This window comes from Phacochoerus africanus, chromosome 14 (genome assembly GCF_016906955.1).
Source record: "Phacochoerus africanus isolate WHEZ1 chromosome 14, ROS_Pafr_v1, whole genome shotgun sequence".
Taxonomy (NCBI): Eukaryota; Metazoa; Chordata; class Mammalia; order Artiodactyla; family Suidae; genus Phacochoerus; species Phacochoerus africanus.
In genome coordinates, this window is record NC_062557.1 from 19,968,351 (window position 1) to 19,983,597 (window position 15,247).

At 39.4% G+C, this 15,247-nt stretch overlaps 1 protein-coding gene across 8 annotated transcripts in view; it reads left to right on the top strand.

The window, feature by feature from the left end:
• The window catches only part of BRCA1 (BRCA1 DNA repair associated), a 65,625-nt gene that overhangs the window by 7,745 nt on the left and 42,633 nt on the right, over positions 1–15,247 (top strand). For 5 of the 8 annotated variants that reach the window (XM_047759194.1, XM_047759197.1, XM_047759199.1 and 2 more), the window contains exons 3-8: positions 2,926–2,979; positions 8,137–8,214; positions 9,443–9,531; positions 10,488–10,630; positions 12,531–12,636; positions 13,890–13,935. In XM_047759194.1, coding sequence (XP_047615150.1) covers positions 2,926–2,979; positions 8,137–8,214; positions 9,443–9,531; positions 10,488–10,630; positions 12,531–12,636; positions 13,890–13,935 — 516 coding nt within the window. The remainder of the gene's footprint in view (positions 1–2,925; positions 2,980–8,136; positions 8,215–9,442; positions 9,532–10,487; positions 10,631–12,530; positions 12,637–13,889; positions 13,936–15,247) is intronic. The other 3 variants (XM_047759196.1, XM_047759198.1, XM_047759202.1) reach the window with 1 other exon arrangement.

Sequence of the window (15,247 nt, forward strand, 5' to 3'; positions counted from 1 at the left end):
TGCCACACAGGTTACCTGTCTTTCGATGTCCTGCCTGAACTTTACAAAATTCAGTTTCTGAAGCTCTCATTCAGAATAAACATGGAAGACTTAACTAGCTTGTAGGTTCCTCCCTGCTTAGGCTCCCAGCTACCTCTTTGACCTCCTCAACTCGTACCCCCACCCTGATCGTTCCATCCTGGACCCTGGCCCATTCTCTATCCTTCAAAAACCCCGGGCATGGTCCTGCTCAGAGTCTGTTCTCTGCTCCCTCTGCTGGAATGTTCTTCCCCCCAACTCTTACATAGCTTGTTTCTTCACATTGCTCATCTGTCTGCCAGTGTCACCTTCTCAGTGAGGCCTTTCCTGACCACCCTTTATACACCCCTCTCCCAACACGCTCCACTCCCTATCCACTTACCCTGCTTTACTTCTTTGTTTTAGCGCTTATTCCCATATATCTTTGTTCCTCAATCAACTGTCTGCCGCAACCAGAATGTAAATTCTGTGAGGTCAGGTTTTGTTTTGTTCACTACTGTATTTCCATCTCCAAGAACAGTGCTAGCGCATAGTAGAGCACAGTAAATACCTGCGGTTTTTTCTTTTTCTTTCTTTTTTTTTTTTTTTTTTTTTTTTTGCTTTTTAGGGCCACATTTGCGGCACATGGAAATTCCCAGGCTAGGGGTGGAATCAGCGACAGCTGCAGACCTACATAAGCCATGGCAACACCAGATCCGAGCCTTATCTGCGACCTACACCACAGTTCATGGCAACGCTGAATTCTTAACTCACTGAGTGAGGTCAAGGATTGAACCGGCATCCTTGTGGATACTAGTCGGGCTTGTTACTACTGAGTTGCAATGGGAAATTCCAATAAATACTTATTATATTAGTACATGAATTAATCTTGGGAGGGCCTTGAGATTTTGTGGTTAGACGTAGGGATGGGATTTGGGATGATGTATTTTCTAAAAATTTTAACATTTTCTAAGTTTTTTTTTGGTCCAGATTTTCTTCAGTTTGTATTTATTACATTGTTCTTACAAAGTAATCACAAACCAAACATTATGTAAGTGATGTAATAAAAATACACAATACCTACCATCTATAAAGTTTTTTCTTTTTCTTTTTTTTTTTACGATTTCTTGGGCCACTTCTGAGGCATATGGAGGTTCCCAGGATAGGGGTCTAATTGAGCTGTAGCCACTGGCCTATGCCAGAGCCATAGCAACATGGGATCTGAGCTGCGTCTGCGACCTACACCACAGCTCATGGCAACGCCGGATCCCTGACCCACTGAGCAAGGCCAGGGATCGAGCCCTCAACCTCATGGTTCCTAGTCGGATTCCTTAACCACTGAGCCATGATGGGAACTCCTATAAAGTTTTCTTGCAAAAAAAAAATCGAACCTGGTTTTGATTGAGGCTGTAGGTCTAGTTTACAGGGAATGGAGACTAGAGGGACCATCAAACCATATCATAGGGTTATAATCAGCAAAATCCAGAATGTGGGAAATTCTCCTGGTCAAATGACATAGTTTTTAAAATGAGAGAAAGAAGAGGAGAAATGTGTGGGTTAAAAGAGACTTGATGGGGAGTTCCCACTGTGGCTCAGCAAGCTAGTATCTATGAGAATGCAGGTTCAATCCCTGGCCTTGATCAGTGGGTTAAGGATCTAGTGTTGCCATGAGCTGTGGTGTAAGTCACAGATACAGCTCAGATCCTGTGTTGCTGTGTTGTAGTCTGGCAGCTGCAGCTCCAATTCGACCCCTAGCCTGGGAACTTCCATATGCCACAGGTGCAGCCCTAAAACACAAAAAAAGACTTGAGACATATCACCTAAATGCAATATGTGGATCTTGTTTGGAACCTGATTTAAATGGATTTAATTATGAAGTTTTTATAGGACACTGATGGAAATTGGAACATTAGTTGTATATTAGGTGTTATTAAGGAGACTATCTTTTAGGAGTAATAATGGTTTCATGGTTATACTAAAAGAGATCTTTATCTTTTAAAGATGGGTTCTGAAATGTTTATAGATGAAATGTGACAGCTGGGATTTATTTTAAAATAATCTGGGCTTTGGGCGGCTTTTGGTATGGATGAAATAAGATTGGCTCTGAACTTATAATTGTTGAAGTTGTGAGATGGTACATGGAGTTCTTTTTACTGTTTTATTTGTGTAAATGCGTGAAGCCTTCCATATTAAGAAATTAAAAGTCAAATAGCAGTCACATGCTAGAATGTACTGTAAGGGAATCCAAAAGAAATACAAGAAGTTTTTGTCTTTGTGGAACTTAAAATTTAGTTAATATATAGGATGTGCACCCACAATGATACCTCAAAGAAAGTATCAGTGAAAACTAATATGAAATAATACCAGCTCACTTTTTAAATGCTGAAGATAATATAGAGTATTGAAAAGAATGATATATTCTGTTTTGATGTCTGAAAGCTCAGTAAGTATAAGGATCATGTTCTCTGCTGTATTTTTGGCTCCTAGTATAGCGGGCATTTAAGTTTTTTTTTTTTTTTTTTTTGCTTTGTAGGGCCACACCTGCAGCATACGGAGGTTCCCAGGCTAGGGGTCTAATTGGAGCCATAGCTGCCAGCCTACGCCACAGTCACAGCAATGCCAGATCCCAGCTGATTCTGTGACCTATACCACAGCTAATGGCAACACCGGATCCTTAACTCACTGAGCAAGGCCAGGGATGGAACCCACAAACTCATGGTTCCTAGTCAGATTCTTTTCTACTATGCCATGACAGAAACTCCTTTGTTTTTTTGTTTGTTTGTTTTGTTTTTAATAAATATTTGTTAAATGAACTTAAAACTTCACTTTCAGTTATAGCAGCTTAAAGTTACAGTTCTTTACTAAGAATAAATTTATTTTTAAATGAATTGTTAAACCTCGTTTATTTTTTTCCCCCTCCCTGTCTAGTCTGGAGTTGATCAAAGAGCCTGTTTCCACAAAGTGTGACCACATATTTTGCAAGTAAGTTTGAATGTTTTATGTGGCTTTTGTGCTTATCCTTCATGACACAGGAAACACCTAGCTTGATTGAAGCTTTAGCTTCTTCAATTATGTGAAGAATCATAAGGTGCTTGTAGCTGTAGTTCCTGGTAAAATATTGGCATATTTATTTAGTGGGATATGAAATTACTTCGAACAACTGTTTGTTTTTTGTGTCCATGAGTGAAAGCAGATTGCAAGCAGTTGTGAAATAAGCAAATTGTGTTTCTGTCATCCCCAGTTTGTCCTTTCTGTTCATTTCTGCGTGTCCTTCTGCTTTCCCTCCTCTAAGGTTCATTGTTGGCCTGCATCATAATCCTAGTGAATATAGGCAAGGATGTCCATTTATATTTAGGCTGAAATTCATTCGTACAATGATTCAAGTTATTTTAAGGATCTTGACCTTTGAAATGGATATGTTTCCTTCTTTTTTGCTTTTTAGGGGCACACCTGTGGCATATGGAGGTTTCCAGGTTAGGGGTTGAATAGGAGCTACAGCTGCTAGCCTATCCCACAGCTATAGCAACTTGGGATCCGAGCTGCATCTGCAACCTACACCATAGCTCATGGCAATGCCAGATCCCCAACCCAATGAATGAGGCCAGGCATCAAACCCGCATCCTCAACAGGGGCTTTCTCCTTTTCCTGATGTTAAGCTATGACTGAGACTTGCTTTGAATGCCAACTAATTTGTTTTTAAATGTCTTTTCTAATTTTCTAAAAGGCAAGCCGCATCCATGGCAATGAGTTTACTAGCTCAAAATGTTACACGATGCAAATTATTTCTCCCTCCCTCCTACCTCAAAACCCCTGCCTCCCCCTTCCCTCCCAGAAACAACCACAATTATCAATTTCTTACGTATTCTGTAAGGAATTTTTAAACTTAATGAGTTTGTAACTTGGGTTTTGGAAATGGTTTTCATGGATTTCCTAGAATTATATTGAATTTTAAGTTCAAATGTATTAGAAGCTGTGGGTCTGTGCACTTTTCTGGGAAGTCTCAGTTCATAATTTTCATCAGCTTAGGGTGTTTTTATAACCTAAAAAATGTAAAGAGCTTCTGCATTAAGGATAATGAAGACTGGCTGAAGCTGGAGGGAACCTGTTCCCTTGGGAGGGATAGCCTCAGGGCACAAATCTGCCAGCCGGCCAGACCCTTCCCTCTTCTGAACTTTCCCTTCTTGCCTTTCATCTGTCCCAACAAGGATCCAGGGCCCATTTTCACTGTCCATCATCACACTGGCCTAGATCTATTCCCAGAAATTTCCTTCTCATTCCTCAGGCCTTCTCCCTGGTCAGGTGCACAAGCAGCACAGCTTTATGTCTGCTTCGAGAAGTTTTAGTTTTGTGGCCTCTCAAGGAAAGCTTCTCAAACCCTCTGTGATATAGGACCAGTTTCTTCATAAATCAGTACTTTTGTAAAACAAAAATTTTAAGTCCTAGTATTTAAAAGGTTACAGATGGCCAAATAGAATCTTACTGAAATGTACTGTATGCTTTCCTGTCACCTTGAATAATGAATGTACAGTATTGCAGTGAGTAAAGAGGAGATTAAATTGCGAACATTCAATACTTTGAGAGCTGTGGAAATACTATGAGCAAAAGTAAGACAAGGAGAAAGCATATGTTTAGGAAAAGCAAACTAACTTTTCATATTTGTGGAGGAGTTGTATTAGAAGAGGAAGGAGTCCTCAGCGGGGAGATGATATTTGCAAGAGAGAGAATATCCAGGAAGAGGTAAAAGAGATTGGAGATAGAAAATGGATGCAAGATATAAGCATTAGTGAAGGGGAGTTCTCTTGTGGTGTAGTGGGTTAAGGATGGGGTATTGTCATGGCAGCCGCTTGGGTTGCTGATGTGGTGCTGTTTTAACCCCTGGCCTAGGAACTTGCACATGCTACAGAAAAGGCCAAAAAAAAAAAAAAATTGGAGTTCCCGTCGTGGTGCAGTGGTTGATGAATCCGACTAGGAACCATGAGGTTTCGGGTTTGATCCCTGGCCTCGCTCAGTGGGTTAAGGATCTGGCGTTGCCATGAGCTGTGGTATAGGTTGCAGAGGCGGCTCAGATCCCGCGTTGCTGTGGCTCTGGCGTAGGCTGGCGGCTACAGCTCCGATTTGACCCCTAGCCTGGGAACCTCCATATGCCGCGGGAGTGGCCCTGGAAAAGCCAAACAGCCAAAAATAAAAATAAAATAAAAAATAAAAAAATTGAACAGTAGCGAAGGAAAAGGAGAGTGGTTTTACAGACAGATTTTTAGGTAGGGAGAGGATAGTTGAGGTAGCCTGAGCTCTGTGACACTGGGGGTGAAGACATTTATTGACATTGAAAGGGTTAAAGTTGGCAACTGGAGGAAAGTAAGAAAAGGCCACAGCAACACCAGATCTGAGCTGAGTCTGTGACCTACACCACAGCTCACAGCAATGCCAAATCCTTAACCCACTGATCAAAGCCAGGAATTGAACCTATGTCCTCACGGATGCTAGTTGGGTTCATTACCACTGAGCCACAACGGGAACTCCAGAGTTTGCTTTTTGTTTTTGTTTTTGTTTTTTAATATATTTAGGAGTTCCTGCTGTGGCACAGTGGGTTAAGGACCTGGCACTACTGCAGCTATGGTATAAGTTGCAGCTGTAGCTCTGTTTTGATCCCTGGCCTGGGAACTTACATATGCCTTGGGTGCAGCCAAAAAAGTAAGGAAAAAAAAGAAAAAAATTATATTTAGAGCTGTATAATCATCATGCAATCTAAGTTTAGAACATTTTCATCAACCCAAAAAGAAACCCTCTTCCCATTACTCCCCATTCTCACTTCCTCTTAGGCAATCACAGATCTGCTTGCTGTCTCTATGGACTTTTCTATTCTGGACTTTTCATATAAATGAAGTCGTAGGGAATGTGGCCTTTTATATCTGGCTTCTTTCACTTAGCATAATGTGTTCAAGCTTTTTCCGTGTTGTAGCTTATTTCAACACTTCATTATGGCTGAATAATATTCTGTTGTGTGAATATACCACATTTTGTCTCTTCAGTCATCAGTTGATAGACATTTGGATTATTTCTGCCTTTTGGCTATTATGAATAATCTGCTATGAACATTTGTGTACAGGTTTTATGTGGACTTATGTTTTCATTTCTCCTGAAAAGAATCCTATGAAGTAGAATTACAGACGTATGTGGTAACTTTTGGTTTAACATTTTGAGAAACTACCACTTTTCCAAAGAGACTGCATTTGTTTTGTATTTCCACCAGCAATGAATGAGGATTTCAGTTTTTCCACATCTTCTCCAATACTTATTATTATGTCTTATTTATTTATTTAGCCTTGCCTGTGGCATATCAAAGTTCCTTTACTAGGGATTGAACCCACACCACAGCAGCAACCCACTCTGCTGCAATGACAGTGCTGGATCCTTAACCCTCTGTGCCACAAGAGAATGCCAACGTCGTCTTTTTTTGTTTTGTTTTGTTTTGTTTTCTTGTCTTCTTAGGGCAGCATCTGTAGCATATGGAGGTTCCCAGGCTAGGGGTCTAACTGGAGCTGTGGCTGCCAGCCTAGGTAGGCCACAGCCACATCAGATCTGAGCCACGTATGTGACCTACACCACAGCTCACGGCAATGCCGGATCCTTAACCCACTGAGCGAGGCCAGGGGTCAAACCTGCAACCTCATGGTTCCTAGTCGGATTCATTAACCACTGTGCCATGATGGGAATGCCTGGCAATGTTGTTTTGATTAAAGCCATTATAGTGGGCATAGAGGGGCATCTCATTGTGGCTTTGATTTCCATTTTTCTAATGACGTTTTTCCTGTGTTTATTGACCATTTGTATAACTCTATTGGAGAAAATGGCTATTCAAATCTTTTGCCCATTTTTTAATTGGATTATTTCTGTTTTTTATTGAAGTTTAAATGTTTTTCATATATTCTGGATGCAAGTCCCTAAGATAAATGATTTGCGAATATTTTCTCTCATTCTGTGAATTGTCCTTTCACTTTCTTCTTTTGTCTTTTTGCCTTTTCTAGGGCCGCTTCCCGTGGCATATGGAGGTTCCCAGGCTAGGGGTTGAATCGGAGCTGTAGCCACCGGCCTATGCCAGAGCCACAGCAACGCGGGATCTGAGCTGCGTCTGCAACCTACACCACAGCTCACGGCAATGCCGGTTCCTTAACCCACTGAGCAAGGCCAGGGATCGAAACCACAACCTCATGGTTCCTAGTTGGATTTATTAACCACTGAGCCACGAAGGGAACTCCTAGTTGCTTTGCTTTTGCTGTTTATTTATTTAAGAAATCATTGTTTAACCCCTGGGCACAAAGATGTGTAGTTTTATTTCTTACATTTAGTTCTGCGATCCATTTTCAGTTCACTTTTCTGTATTGTGTGAGGTAGGATTCTGTCTTCCTTTTTTTTTTGGCTGCGCCTTGGCATATGGAAATCCCCAGGTCAGGGATCAAACCCGTGCCACCGCAGCAACCCAAACCATTGCATTGACAAGGCTGGATCCCTAACCTGCTATAGCACAGGGGAATTCCTCTTTTTTTTTTTTGCATGTGGATGTCTAGCTGGCCCAGCACTATTTGTTGATAAGATTATTCTTTTTCCATTTAGTTGTCTTGGTGCTATTGTTGAAAATCAACTGATCTTAGATGTATGAGTTTGTGTATGTACTCTCATTATATTCCATCTATGTATATGTCTGTCCTTCTGCTAGTATCACACTGTCTTGATTACTGTAGCTTTTGTGTTGAGGTGCTAAGTTTTTAAACTAATTATAATCATTTTACTTGAACTACTTACCATTTATGTCTAGTTATACAGCATGAAATAATTATGAGTATATCATTAAATATGCCATATTAACTTTTAATACGTTTTATTTGATCATAACAGTAAGCCATATGCATGTAAGTTCAGTTGCCACAGGTCATTGCTTGTGTAGTTTGGTTTTCTGCTTATGCAGCATCTAAGAACAATTAAAGAAAGCCACTGGTTGTAATTTACCTGCCATTACCTTTAAAATGGCTCTTAAGGGCAGTTGTGAGATTATCTTTTCATGGCTATTTGCCTGTTGAACATTCTCTCTGCAAAAGAAAGAAAGTAACTTGAGTTGTTCTTTTCATTCTTTATAATTCATAGATTTTGTATGCTGAAACTTCTCAACCAGAAGAAAGGGCCTTCACAGTGTCCTTTGTGTAAGAATGATATAACCAAAAGGTATACAATTTGGGTAGTTGATGGGAGGTTGGAAGTGACAACAGCAGAAAAAGTAGACATTCCTTAATAACATAGCTGGTGTTCCTATCAAACCACTCATTAGTAGAAAAGTATATAAAAGTGTGTTTAACTGACAGAGTAAATTATTTCTAAAGTAATTTTCCCAAAAGTTTTATAGTACGTTTGCCTCATCCAAGTATTAACAATTCATTGTCTTTTTCTAAACCTTCTGAACGGCGCAAGAACTTGCAATCTTACCTAACATAGGACTGCACACCCTGCCCCACTGTCCAGATCCTGCTTTTTTCTTCCTTGCACTTATTTCTACTTAATTATTTATATACACACAAACACACACAACATATTTACAATTGTGTGTCCCTCTGGCCAGGATGTAAGTTCTGTTAGGGCACTGACTTGGTCTCAGTCAACACTGTTTTTCCAATGTTTGGCACATGGTAGTCACTCAGATATTTGAAGGAATAAATAAGTTATATTGCCCTACAACTTTCCTAAACCAAAATCTTTCTTTGGACATTATTATCTCTCTGCGATTTTGAAATAAATAATAATTACCATTTAATTATCATTTGGTGGAAATCTCAGAGCTAGAAGTAGGAGGTTGGGTGGATGGGGTTTAGATGTTAAGAATCGTAAGTTCTCTATGCAGTGGATTTGTATGTACTATGGATTCAAAGTGCTATTATGTTAGTTATAGATTTTGGTAGGCTTAATGACAAAAAAGTATGGAAACAATCTATACATATTTTATTCTACTGTCAATGATTTTTTTTTTTTTTAAACTGGGGACCCTGCTCTCTTTCAAGTTTTTTAATTTATTTATTTTTTTGCTTTTTTAAGGCCGCACCCGCAGCATATGGAAGTTCCCAGGTTAGGGGTCTAATCAGAGCTACAGCTGCTGGCCTACACCACAGCCACAGCAATTCAGGATCCGAGCTGTGTTTGCAACCTACACCACAGCTCACGGCATCGCCAGATCCTCAATCCACTGAGCAAGGCCAGGGATTGAACCCGCGTCCTCACTGATACTAGTTGGGTTCATTAACCGATGAGCCACCACAGGAACGCCTCTCTGTTCTTTTAATATAGTTTTTTTTCTTAACTGTTGCTCTATCTTTTTTTAGGTTACATATCTTTCCTTATTTTAGTGTCCTTAAAAAGTTGATAATCACTTGCTAAGTGTGTCTTTCAAACAATTTGCTTTCAGAAGCCTACAAGAAAGTACAAGATTTAGTCAGCTCGTTGAAGAGCTCTTGAAGATCATTCATGCTTTTGAGCTTGACACAGGATTGCAGTGTAAGTGTTGTGCAACCCCAGGGGCCAATGCTCAAGTGGCCATCTATTAAAACAGAAGTGTGTGCAATTATTTTTTATGAAGAGGTGATAAGACATTTTGGTCTAGGTTAACTTTAGTTCTTTATCTGTAATCTGTTTTTTATGTCATCCTCACTGGTCTCACACCTTCTTCATCCTAAGATGTACATTTTTCACAGTTTCACTTCTCAAAAATTGGGAGCAATTTACCATCAATAGTGTATCACACAATTTTCATCAATAGTGTGTACACTACATCGATAGTGTACCGTCAATGGTACATCAATTTAGTGTGGTTTCTTTCTTAGTGGTACAGAAAATAATGGTGCATTTTACACTGTTGGTATCTTAGTTTCATCAAAATGTGGTATTAATAGGCAAATTTTTTAGTATTGAGATGGGAAAAAAGGAGTGGAAATAATTTTCACAGTCTGTGTGTTTGTTTCCTAGGAGTAGAACTTCCAAAGTTGATTTTTAAAAAAATTATTGGCAACCTTTAGTAGATTGTTTTATTTTATTTTATTCCTATTTTTTTGGCCACACCTGTGGCATGTGAAAATTCCCAGGCCAGAGATTGAACCCATGCCACAGCAGTGACCTGAGCCACCACAGTGATAGCACTGGAAACTTAACTGCTAGGCCACCAGGGAACTCCTAATGCGTTGGTTTTTTTTTTCCCCTGGCTGCATCCGTGGCTTATGGACGTTCCTGGGCTAGGGACTGAATCTGAGCTGCAGCTGCAGCTTACATCACAGCTGCAGCTTACATCTCAGCTGCAGCAATGCCAGATTCTTAACCTGCTGCACCACAGCTGGAATGCCTAATACATTGTTTTATTACAACAAGGAGCATACACAGGATTTCTCTTGGTTCTTTGATTAAAATTAATACATTTTCCCCCTAACTGCAAAAATAATGTTTTCCCTTGTAATTCACAGTTGCAAACAATTATAACTTTTCAAAAAAAAGGGAAGATAACTCTCCTGAGCATCTAAAGGAAGAAGTTTCTATCATCCAAAGTATGGGGTATCGAAACCGGGCCAAAAGACTTCGACAGAGTGAACCTGAAGATCCTACATTGGTAAGACTTTTCTTGTGAGTTCTGGTTCACATCTCTTTATTGAGCATTGTGAATGAGTATATGTGCTAGATACTTATGGATTTATATTAAAAAGTCAGTAAAGAAGGGAAGGTGGTAAATTAAGTGGCTGATCAAGAGTTAGAGGAGATGAGAGAAGGTCCCAGTTTTAATGTTTTATCCATTCCAATCCTTGTCTAAGATAGCAGCAAGGACACTTCAGCTTGCTAGCTTTTGTGTTTGTTTCGGTGTGTTATTTTGCCCATAGCATGCAGAAGTTCAGGGATTGAACGTATGCCACAATGCTGAATCCTTAACCGCTAGGCAACCAGAAAACTCCAGCTTGCTAGTATGTATGTATGTATGTATTTTTTTGGCTGCGTCTATAGCACATGAAAGTTCCTGGGCTAGGGATTGACCTGCATCATAGCAGTGACAATGCTGGATTCTTAACTGCTATACCACCAGGGAACTCACAGTTTGCTAGTTTTGTTGTTGTTTTCGTTTTTGTTTTTTTGGCAGCCCTGAAACATTTGGAGTTCCAGGGCCAGCGATCAGATCCAAGCCACAGTTGCCATCTACACTGCAACTGCGGCAACTCAGGATCTTTTTAACCCACTGTGCTGGGTCAGGATCAAACCTGCATCCCAGTGCAGCAGAGATGCTGCTGATCCTGTTGTGCCACAGCAGGAACCCCTGCTAGTTTTTAAAATAACCATTTTATGGCAATTCTCCAGGCATGAGAAAGTATCTTCTATTTCATTTCCTTTGAAAAGTTGTCTGAAAAAAATTAGTTTTTAGTATTTGAAAATTGTTTCAACTTAAAAGTGTAATTGTCTGGAGTTCCCATCATGGCTCAGGGGTTAACAAATCCGACTAGGAACTATGAGGTTTCGGGTTCGATCCCTGGCCTCGCTCAGTGGGTTAAGGATCCGGTGTTGCTGTGAGCTGTGGTGTGGGTCGCAGACACGGCTCGGATCTAGCGTTGCTGTGGCTGTGGTGTTGGCTGGCGGCTACATCTCTGATTCAACCCCTAGCCTGGAAATGTCCATATGCCGCAGGTGTGGCCCAGAAAAGACAAAAAGACAAAAAATAAATAAATAAATAAAAGTGTAATTGTCAAAGAAAGTTCAGGAAATTGCTGTTTTTATTCATATATGAATGAATAATTAAGATCTTAAAAATAATAGTTCTCATAGTACCAGCATTCATTTTTCAGTAAATGTTGAAGGGCTCAAAAAGAAGTAAAGCTTCATTATTAATATTGGGGTTTTAAATATTCTTTCCTGTACTGAATATTCTTAGGATTGCTGGGTTTTTATTGTTTTCACTTATCCTTTTTAAAATTTACTTTATCCTAGTTACCATACCTGATACCAGATGTGATTGGAAATGTGTAGTAAAGCTATCTCATTCCCTTTTTATTCTGTAATGTAAGTTATAAGCTTCAGGTATGCACCTTGTGGTGCAGTGGGTTAAGGATCTGGCATTGTCACTGCTGTGGTGCAGGTTCAGTCCCCGGCCAAGGAACTTCCACCTGCCATGAGCATGGCCAGAAAAATAAATAAATAAATAAGGTATTTAGCTTCAAAATATGCTTTCCTTGTACAACAAAAAAAGAAAAAGCAAGAAAAGAGAAAGAAAAAATATACTTTCCTTATCCTTAAGATTATATATATAATATATAATTAGTTTAGAAAAATTCAGAATAGAGCAGGGAAAATACTCAAACCACATATAATTCATAAATTTTGGTGTGTAGTTTGCCAAAAGTTTTTTCAAGGTGTCATAAATATTAGCTAATTGAGTGTGGTCTATTTTGTCCATGCCTTGAGTTTCTCTTAAGGAAAAAAAAAAAGCTCAGAACTGGCCAACAATTAATTGATCATTGTTTAATGCTTAGCAGGAAACCAGTCTTAGTGCTCAACTCTCTAACCTCGGCATTGTGAAACCTCTGAGGACACAGCAGCAAATACAACCTCAGAATAAGTCTGTCTACATTGAATTGGGTAAGAGTCTCAGATTTTGTAAGTTTAGAATAATAGTTCCTGGATTCCTTGTCTAAGAGTTTTACCAAAAACCTTGGTCGTAATTTATACAATGACAGGGAGCTCTGGGAAATGAAAATAAAATAATCCTACTAGCCTTATGGAGTGTTATAAATAATGTAAAAAATGCAGGTCTCACCTTGAACCTTACTGGTTATAAGTAAGTGTAAATATACTTTGGAAGGGTGGAATGTAGAAAGGATGTAAGAGTGTAAGGAACGAATGTGGTGGATGGGCTACAGCATTTAGAGGGATCTAAGATAATTGTGCTAGACTAGAAAGACTTTTAAGAACAGCTGAGCTCAATTCAGAGAGTTCTGTCTCTGTCTTAGCCTTTAGAATATGTTTATAATTAGAAAGAGTAGCCCTCCTTTGGGCTCCCAAGCACCACCTTATGTTTGCCTTAGCACTTAGCAGATTTTTTTGAAATTACTAGTATGTCTTTTCTCCCTTTAAGATTTTAAGTTCCGAGACAACAGCTGTTGCCTCATGAAAATAATCAAAATAATTGTAATAGAGAATGTTTAGGAGCGCTTACTGTGATCCGAGCACTATTTATTGTATTTTACTTGTGTGACTCAGTTAAGATGCATGACAAACTGGGAGTTCCCATTGTGGCTCAGTGGATTAAGAACCCAACATAGTGTCTGTAGCACAGCTTGCAGATGTGGCTTGGATCCATTGTTGCCGTGGCTGTGGTGTATCCATCAGCCCAAGCTTCGATTTGACCTCTAGCCCAGGAACTTCCATATGCTGCAGGTGCAGCCTTAATGAGAAAAAAAAAATGCATGACAAACCTGAGGTGGTTGCTATTACTGTACTTTTTTTACAGATAAAAGAATAAGGCACAGAGAGGTTAAGAAATTTTGTCAACATCATCTATAATAAATGTTTTTGAAAATTAAAAAAAATAATAAAAAGAATAATCAATAGGACTTGTTGGAAAGAAAGAAAGAAAAAGAAATTTTGTCATGGTTTTAAAGCCGTAAGTGGCAGAGCCATAATTCAAACCTGAGAATTCCAGCTTCAGAGCCTCTGCTTGTAACTACTTCCCTATATTGCCTGACATGCATCATTTTGCCTGCCATGTAGTAGGTGCTCTGTAAATATTTCTTGAATGAGTATCTGTTTTTCAAATATATTTTTAAAATTTAGCCCTTCAATAAAAATCCTATTGATTTGTTATTTGGGGGTATTTGGGGAATTTTTTTTAGGATCTGATTCTTCTGAAGATACAGTTAATAAGGCAAATTATTGCAGGTGAGTCAAAGAGGGTCTTTTCTATGAAGCTTGCAGTTTTGTATTTAATATTAGGATTTTTTGTGTGTTTTGTTTGTTTTTTTAGGGTTGCACCTGTGGCATATGGAGGTTCCCAGGCTAGGGGTTGAATGGGAGCTATAGCTGTTGGCCTATGCCATAGCCACAGCAACACCAGATCCTTTAACGCACCGAGCGAGGCTAGGGATCCAACCCACATCCTCATGAATACCATTCAGGTTCTTAATCCACTGAGCCACAGCAGGTATTTCTTTAGGTTAGAATCGTGGTGTTGGAATGGATTTTAAAGATCATCTGCTTTAATCTTTCCTTTTTCTTTTCTTTCTTTCTTTCTTTCTTTTTTTTTTTTTTGTCTTCTTGCCATTTCTTGGGCCACTCCCTCGGCATATGGAGGTTCCCAGGCTAGGGGTCCAGTCGGAGCTGTGGTTGCCAGCCTACACCAGAGCCACAGCAACTCGGGATCTGAGCCACATCTGCCACCTGCATCACAGCTCATGGCAACGCTGGATCCTTAACCCACTGAGCAAGGCCAGGGATCGAACTCGCAACCTCATGGTTCCTAGTCGGATTCGTTAACCACAGAGCCACGACGGGAACTCCTAATCTTTTCATTTTATAAGCTGAGAAAATACCCTTTTTTGTTTAGTTTGTTACTTAGCAAAGAGTTTGAAAGAGTTTAAAGTCACAGTAGAACTCTAAACAGACTTGATTCCAGCAGATGGTTGTGCTCTAGCTTAGATCCTTGTGTGTGGTTGTATTGACACAGCAGTAAAGTGTGGCTATTGAAAATATTAGAGCACTCAGTTTTCAATTCCTTCCTCTGTTCCTTAATTCTGTCTGTTCCTCCAGCTTTGTCTACATAAATTAAACCATAATCTACAAGTAGATCCCTACTGGGTTACCTGCCAAGTAGCCTTCCTTAGGAATCACTAAGGGCTGTGATGGCTTGTCTGAATTATAATAGTGTCATTGCCAATCAGATTTCTTTGCAAATGACTTTTTCCTGATCTCTCAATTGAGAGAAAACAATTTTTAGCCTAAAAAGAAGCACAGAAGACAGTGTTGCAAAGTGGTACATTCTTTGCATTTTATTGGGATGTTTTTTTCATCGTAGTGCTCCCTTTGTTTAGATATTTTTGCTCTTGTGTTCTCATTAAGATATACTTTAAGTTTTGTTGGTTTTTTCTTTATTATCTCTTAGCTATTGCTTGACTGTCATTTGAATTTTAGTTCTCATTTGTATGTCTATAAAGCAGTATTCTTTACTCCTGCTCTGGTTTTTGTGACTGTATGT